This window comes from Leptonychotes weddellii, chromosome 1 (genome assembly GCF_054177405.1).
Source record: "Leptonychotes weddellii isolate Sample4059 chromosome 1, ASM5417740v2, whole genome shotgun sequence".
NCBI classification, from domain to species: domain Eukaryota; kingdom Metazoa; phylum Chordata; class Mammalia; order Carnivora; family Phocidae; genus Leptonychotes; species Leptonychotes weddellii.
In genome coordinates, this window is record NC_138369.1 from 179,265,704 (window position 1) to 179,273,784 (window position 8,081).

The 8,081-nt window shown below is 38.3% G+C and overlaps 1 protein-coding gene across 3 annotated transcripts in view; it reads left to right on the top strand.

Annotated features, from left to right (window-relative positions):
* HEMK2 (HemK methyltransferase 2, ETF1 glutamine and histone H4 lysine) overlaps positions 1–4,317 on the top strand; it is a 16,521-nt gene extending 12,204 nt beyond the window's left edge. For all 3 annotated transcript variants that reach the window (XM_006742728.3, XM_006742729.3, XM_031038466.2), the window contains 2 exons: positions 613–754; positions 1,787–4,317. In XM_006742728.3, coding sequence (XP_006742791.1) covers positions 613–754; positions 1,787–1,893 — 249 coding nt within the window. In that variant the 3' untranslated portion in view covers positions 1,894–4,317. The remainder of the gene's footprint in view (positions 1–612; positions 755–1,786) is intronic.
* Positions 4,318–8,081: the final 3,764 nt, after the last annotated feature.

An 8,081-nucleotide genomic window follows, 5' to 3' on the forward strand; every position in this document is an offset into this window, starting at 1 on the left:
TAGATCGTTACGGGGAAAAATGCTTTGGTGAACCTTTATATATTAAATAGGTTCCTTAAAAAGGTCTGTACAATTCATACTTTAAATCTAGAAGAGAGCCAGATGCAGCAGGACATGTAGTTTCAACAAACTTCCTGCAGAGTAGATCTCCTATAATGTAAGATCTCCCTTTTAGTTTCTTCCTGATTGTTATGTATTAAGTATAAGAATCACCTATGTCTATCAATATAAACATTGCATAAATAGTAACAACTATTACTAAGCACTTGATATTTGCAGAGCACTGTTTTCAAACTTCAAATATATTTCCTCTGTTATTCCTAGCAATGGAAAAAATTAATTTGTTACCATTTTTCTACTTTAACAGTTAAAACTATTGTTTTTCTGATTTCACTGATAAGGGAGGAAACTAATTCACAAAAATGACAAACTTCCATAAGGTCACAGGGCTAGGAAATGGTGGGGCTCAGATTCAACTTTTCTGCCTCCTGGACAGCAGTAAAATACAAAGTATATACTTGTTTGGTGAATGTTACTTGTCAAAAAGATTTTGTGTGTGATTCTAAATGTAACTTGAATCAAAACAAAACGGTCTTTTTTAAATGGTCACAGGTAGGAAGTCATGGAGTAGAAGCCATTTGGGCTGGTGGCAGAAATGGTCGGGAAGTCATGGACCGATTCTTCCCACTGGCTCCAGACCTTTTGTCACCAAGAGGATTATTCTATCTGGTTACCATTAAAGAAAACAATCCAGGTAATCCAGACTACTTTATCTTTTAACCACGTACTTTGCTGAAATCAAAAGTTAATAATGTTAAAGACTATAAAGTAACCTGAAATACTGTAAATATAATCACTGACAACAGCTCACACAAACATAACATTCATATTGAAAGAAGAGAGATTTTTAAGATACAGTTTTTTCTGGTTTTAGAAAGTAGTATTTTTTTAAAGGGAGAGGACAGTTTTTCCCCTAATAAAATAATATTCAAACACAAAATCTGTAATTTCTTCTTTTAACACCTCACCCTGAATATTATGAATTTTCTCTCCACATCGTAGTCTACATGCCCTTGACAATTCTGCTATGTACTCTTTAGTTCATGTGAAGTTTTGTTACGAAAGCTAGCTCATGGTATGGAGTTTTAGATCTTGGTTTTCAGATGACTCCGTGCTAAATTGACCATAATCTTTCTTCTCTTTCAGTACACAAGTTTGATTTTCATCTTATATCTTATGTCCTTAGCCCCTCAAATCACATAATGATTACTAAGTTTTGCTTTGTTTGTAAGTCCATTTTCTTAATTCAGTCTTTTTAGTATCACTTATTTACAAAAGGGAAGGTGTTGCTTTTTTCAGTATACCTGAAAGAAATAAGCTATTTCATTTACTTCCACTGTTTAATGTCACTGTACAGTTTGCCCTACTTTCATTGACTTTTTTCATCCCAAAGGAAAGGCCAGGATTGGAGCCAAGCAACTAAACTAATTACTTGCTATAACGACAAGTTTAATTAATGTTTCTGTTGAGTCCAGAGTAGGCCACCACTGCAAAGCAAGGCCGTTCAGTATGATTAGAGTTCTCCACGACACCTTGAAAATGCAGGTGCTCCCATTTGACTAAAGTCCATTTTAATAGAAATTTACTTGGTATACATTGTTTTCTCAGATAAGTAGAATTTGCAAATAGTCTGCATTTATCATCTTATTAAACTGTTTAGTGATCATACACTCTTCACTAGATGATTTTAATTGGATTTTACCTTTTGTTTTAATTTTTATTCTAGAAGAAATTTTGAAAACAATGATGACAAGAGGTCTGCAAGGGACTATTGCACTTTCCAGACAAGCAGGCCAAGAACTCCTCTCAGTCCTGAAGTTTACCAAGTCCTAACTTACTGTGTGTGCTGTGTATTATGCTGGATTGTATATATTGATAATATATATTATATTGAATATATATGTGAATATATAGAGAGAGACAAGCTGAATGTATTTGGCATATTTTGAAAATGAGGTCATTTCTTCGTTAACAAGTGAAATTGTCAGGTTATATAGAAAAAGGTGGGAAGGGCATTGCATTCCCTTTTCCCCAGGTAATCAAGCCTACAGAAATAGTTGAGTAAGTGCTAGTAAATGCATTTAGAATATATATTATTTGCATTTTACGTATAAAACCTGAACATAAGTGATGTATCCAGTCACTAAACATGAGTCAGGTCTGAAGGTGTTCCTAATGTACTACTGAGGGAAAAAAGCAAGTTCAAAACAGTATGATCTTGTATGTATAATTTTGAAACCCAGCAGAGAGGGTGTGTGTGTATGTGAACATCGGAACATCTCAGAAGGTACATGGCAGGAGGGAACGCGGGACTTTTGCTCTTTTATGGTAGCATTTGCACAATGATAACATATGACTTGTATAATTTTAAAAAGGTTTTCATTTAAAAATTTTTTTAATTTACTTTCACTTGTTCACTGTCTCCATTCTATTTCTATTACTTAGAATGCCTTCTGCCTCCATGTTTCTCCCTGGTCAGATTTTTCCTGCCTTTTATCCTTTGTCATATATTTCTGTTTTCTTCTTTCCTATATGTGTAGGATCAGAGTGAGTGGAATCTAGAATTTATTTTTAATTGGGCTATATTCAGAATCAACTGGAGAAGCTTTTTAAGATTATAAATTCCTAAGCCTGACCATAGACCCGTGGACTCCTCTGCTGAACAGACCTAAAAATGGCATCTTTTAAAACGTGCTTCCCAGTGTTCCTTAAAGTAGTGCACCAAATTTTAGAACTATTGGGTTGTTTTGTTTTGTTTTGTTTGTTTTTAAAGATCTATTTATTTATTTGACAGAGAGCACAAGCAGGGGGAGCAGCAGAGGGAGAGGGAGAAGCAGACTCCCCATGGAGCAGGGAGCCTGACACGGGGCTTGATCCCAGGACCCCGAGATCATGACCTAGGCTGAAGGTAGACACTTAACTGACTGAGCCACCCAGGTGCCCCTAGAACTATTGTTTTAAATCACATTATTATTTAATGCTTAGGACAATGCACAGAAAGAGTGGAATTACCCTCCTTTGATGTTCAGAAAGGTCAAATAACTTGTCCAAAGACGCACAGTAGTTAAAGGGTAAAGCCAGTATGGCAGCACTCAGACACATCTGACTCCCAAACGCTTTCTTTCAATTTGCTTATAATGCAGCAGCAAAGATATCAAAATTAGTATTTACTTGAGTCTAATATCTGTAAATGTATTCCCCTTCCCAGAAATAGTCATCTGAAATGTTACAATTAAAAAAAAAAAAAAAAGGCTAAAAAAACTTAGAACTTTATTGTGGGTCTTTAGTTACAATTTTGGAGAATGGGGTCTTGAATATTTTCAGATAACATTTGAAACACTTCAAAATTCGCATAGAAGACGACTGTCAACATAGGAGATTAAAAACATAGAAATGCTACATAAATGATCCCAAAACTTCAGCATAACTGTTAATGGACTAAATTGTGTCCCCCCAGATTCATATGTTGAGGTCCTAATCCCCAGAACCTCAGAAGGTGAGTATATTTGAAGATGGGCCTCAAAGAGGTTTAATTACCTCTTTAAAGGAGGCCATCAGGGTGGGCTCTGATCCAATCTGACTGGCCTCCTTACAAGAGATTAGGACATACGGAGACACCAGGGATGCTTACACACACAGAAACAAACCACATGAAACTCAGTGAGAGGCAGCCATCTGCAAGCCAAGGCAAGAGACTGCAGAAGAAACCCAACCTGCTGACGCCTTGCTCTTTGACTTCAGCCTCCTGAACTGTGAGCAAATAAATTCCTGTTGTTGAAGCCACCCAGCCTGTGGTATTTGTCATAGTGGCCCTAGCAGACTAATATAGTAATTAAAGACAGGGAAATACCTGCATTCTGCAAACAAGAGAAAGCAGTGCTAGCGTGAAAAGTGGATGCTATGTCCTGGTGGTCAGAGCTGTGGCCCGGAGCCTTCAGGAGGAGAGGTGCAGATCCAGCTCTCTTCGTGCCAAGAAGGAGCTATTAAATACAGGAAGAAAGAGGACCTGTAAAACCACATCATTTGGCCCAAGGGAAGCAGCAAAAAAAACTGTCATACCTTGAATGAAAAGAAAAATAATAATAATCTATTACTGTTATAGATTATGCTAACCTCTGTTGTAGGATTTAATTCATCCTATTGATGTGAGGTAGGAACATTAACATGAAAAAGTTAACATTAAAATTATCTAAACCGTTGCTCACCAAGAAGCTACAATCAATGAGAGCAGAAAAAAAAAACAAAAACAAAAAAACAGACACCTAAGGTATATAAACAGTGGAATTGTTATATTCAGATTGTGGAATGTTTGACATGTTTAAAGAATTAACATAAAGAAAAGCTCATACAAGAAGAAACTGGAAAGAACAAATTGAAGTCGACTTTTAAAAATGAGAAATACAGACATGGAAATGCATTAGTGTTAATTTGTGCTTACCAAAAAAACAAACAAAAAAAACAACAGTATTTTAAAACAAAGGAGTGATAATATTCCATTCCAAAATTAAGATTTAGTTCTTTTTTTTTTTTCTTTTTTCCTCATACTGGGAAGAAAAAGGAATACAAATTAAGATAGGACTGAAAAAAGAGAAAAATTTAGACAGGACTGAAAAGACTCAGGAAGAGATTAAGAGAAATATAGCCATGTTAGGAACCTTTATGACTAAATGTAAATCATTTTATGTGTAGATGTAGGATGTGATTCATACATACACTAAAATTACTTTGCATATAAAATAATATAATACATACCAATGCCTATCTCCATTCTGTGTTCATTTTTCTTTTTATGTAAACTTTGTATTGAGGTGGAACATACTTTATAGATTGTATATGTCTTAGGTGTCTAGCTTGATGGATTTTTACGAAGTCAACATCCATTTAGACTACACCCAAATCAAGAAATAGAACACTACCAGCATTCCAGAAGCTCCACCAGATTTCCTTCCCAGTCACCTCCCACTCACCAAGGGAAACCATTGCTTGGCTTTTTGTGTTAGTTTTTTATTTCTGCATAACTAATGGCTCTAACTTTACTGCTATTAGCACAAATTTATGGTCTCACAGTTTCTTTGGGTCAGGAGTGTGGGTATAGTGAGCTGGATTCACTGCTTAGAATCTCACCAGGCTGTAGGAAAGGTGTTGCTCATGGCTGTGATCCCATCTGGGTCTCAGGGTCCTTTTTCATGTGGTCGTAGGACTAAAGTCACTTTTCTGGCTGTCGGGTAGGGATAACTGTCACCTTCTACAGGCCTCTCTTGAATCTTTGTACCATGATCACCTCCACAGGCACTTCACAGAATGGTCGCTTGCTTCTCTATGGCCAGCAGGAGAATTTCTTGACCTTCAAATCTACAGTAAGGGCCTAGAATCTCTTTGAAAGGACTCATCTGATTAGGTCAAGTTCACCCAGTATACTCTTCTGTTTAATTAATTAATCCAAACTCAACTGATGAGGGACCTTATGTAACCTAATTACAGAGAGAAATAAAGTCATTCACAAGTCCTACCCACAGTCAAGGGATGGGGATGACACAGTGCATGTACACCTGTGGGAGTGAACCTGGCAGGCCATCTTAGAATTCTGTTACATTCCTTTTACTACAGATCTGGTCTTCCTGCTTTGACCCTGTATTAATGAATCATATGATATATACTCTTTGGTGTCTAGATTCTTTCATTCAATAGTGTTTTTATGAGATTCTTCCATGCAGTTGTGTACAGCAATTATTTATTCATTTTCACTTTTGTATATTCTCATTACTTCTACTGTATGAATGTATCAAAAAAAAATTTCTTTAAATATTTATTTGACAGAGAGAGACACAGCGAGAGAGGGAACACAAGCAGGGGGAGGGGTACAGGGAGAAGCAGGCTTCCCGAAGAGCAGAGAGCCCGACGTGGGACTGATCCCAGGACCCCGGGATCATGACCTGAGCCGAAGGCAGCCGCTTAACTGACTGAGCCACCCAGGCGTCCCGAATGTATCAAAATTTATCTATTCTACTATTGAATATCTGGATTGCTTCTAGCTTTGTATCATTGTGACCACATTTGTATCTTTCAGCAAACATGTATGCATTTCTGTTAAATACATACCTACCAGTTATCTTCAGCTTATTAATAAAAACTTTTCCCAAAAGTCACTTTTTAAGAATTGAGAAACAGAATCCCTAAAATCAAAACCCACAATGGACAGGGTAAACAGCCGAAAAGAGAATTAATGAACTGAAAAAAATTCAAGTGCTGCCCAAAGAGATAAAATACGAAGGAACAATAAGGATTATGAAGGATAAAACAAACAAGAGTCCCAAAAAGAATGTAAGAAAGATGGGGTGCCTGGGTGGCTCAGGTCGTGATCCCAGGGTCCTAGGACCCTTGCTCCGGGGGAGCCTGCTTCTCCCTCTCCCGTTCCCCCTGCTTGTGCTCTCTCTCTCTCTGTCAAGTGAATACATAAAATCTTAAAAAAAAAAAAAAAAAAAGAATGTAAGAAAGGCAATATTTGAAAAGATAATGGCTAATATTTTTCTGGAATTGACTTTTTAGAAAGAAGACAGATTCCAGAAGCACAAACAAAATAAAGGGAAATCCACACCTAGACATAGCGTAGTGGCATTGCAAAACATCAGAGGCAAAGAGATCTTCAAAGGTAATCAAAGGGAAGGAACGACTCACTGGTAAGCATGGGTTGGCAAACGTTTTGTAACTAAAATATTGGATGGAGCACAGCCCTGGCCATTCATTCAAGTATGGTGTGTGGCTGCTTTGGCCTACAGAGGCAGAGTTGAGTAGTCACAGCTTAGACCACAGAAACCACATGGCCCACAAACCTCAAAATATTTACCATTTATCCCTTTAATATGTTTGCCAACACTGCTACAAAGGAACTATAATTGAAGTAACAACAGATTTCTTAAACAGCGACAAAGGAAGCCAAAAGCCTGTGGAATAATACCCTCACAACAAAGGAAGCCAGAAGCTAGTGGAGTAACATCCTCAAAGTGTTGGGAGTAATGGTCCATCTGTTGGGTTCCAACAAAACTCTGACAAGCAAGGTTTGTAAAAGTAGATAAAAATGAGGGAGTTTGGGGCGCCTGGGTGGCTCAGTCGGTTAAGCGTCTGCCTTTGGTTCAGGTTGTGATCTCAGGGTCCTGGGATCGAGCCCCACATCGGGCTCCCTGCTCTGCGGGAAGCCTGCTTCTCCCTCTCCCACTCCCCCTGCTTGTGTTCCCTCTCTCGCTGTGTCTCTGTCAAATAAATAAAATCTTAAAAAAAAAAAAATGTTTACCAACAAGAGATCTACAGTAAATGAACTTCTAAAAGGTGTATTTCAGGGGCGCCTGGGTGGCTCATTTAAGCATCTGCCTTCAGCTCAGGTCATGATCCCAGGGTCCTGGAATCGAGCCCCACATCAGGCTCCTTGCTCATCAGGGGAGTCTGCTTCTCCCTCTCCCTCTGCCATTCCCCCTGCCTGTACTCTCATTCTTTCTGTCAAACAAACAAATAAATAAATAAAAGGTGTGTTTCAGGGAAAAGGAAAAACATCCCAGAAGTCTCAAATGGGGGGTGCCTGGGTGGCTCAGTCGGTTAAGCATCTGACTCTTGATTTTGGCTCAGGTCATGATCTCAGGGTCATGAGATCAAGCCCTGTGTTGAGTTCCATGCTTGGTGGGGAGTCTGCTTAAGAGTCTCTCTCTGCCCCTCCCCCCACTTGCACACACGTACTGTCCTCTCTCTCTTTCTCTCTCTCTCAAATCTTTAAAAAAGAGAAAGACTGGAAATAAAGTGATGAAGATATATCAGACAAATCAACAAGGTGAGATAGCCCCCTTAATAGCTCACTGTACTAGATTGAATAGTGCCTCCCCCAGATTCATGTCCAACCAGAACCTGTCAATGTGACCTTATTTGGAAAGAGGGTCTCTGCAGATGAAATCAAGTTAAGATGACATCATACTGGGTTAGAGTGGGCCCTAAATCCAATATGACTGGTGTCCTTGTAAGATGAGGGAAATTTGGAT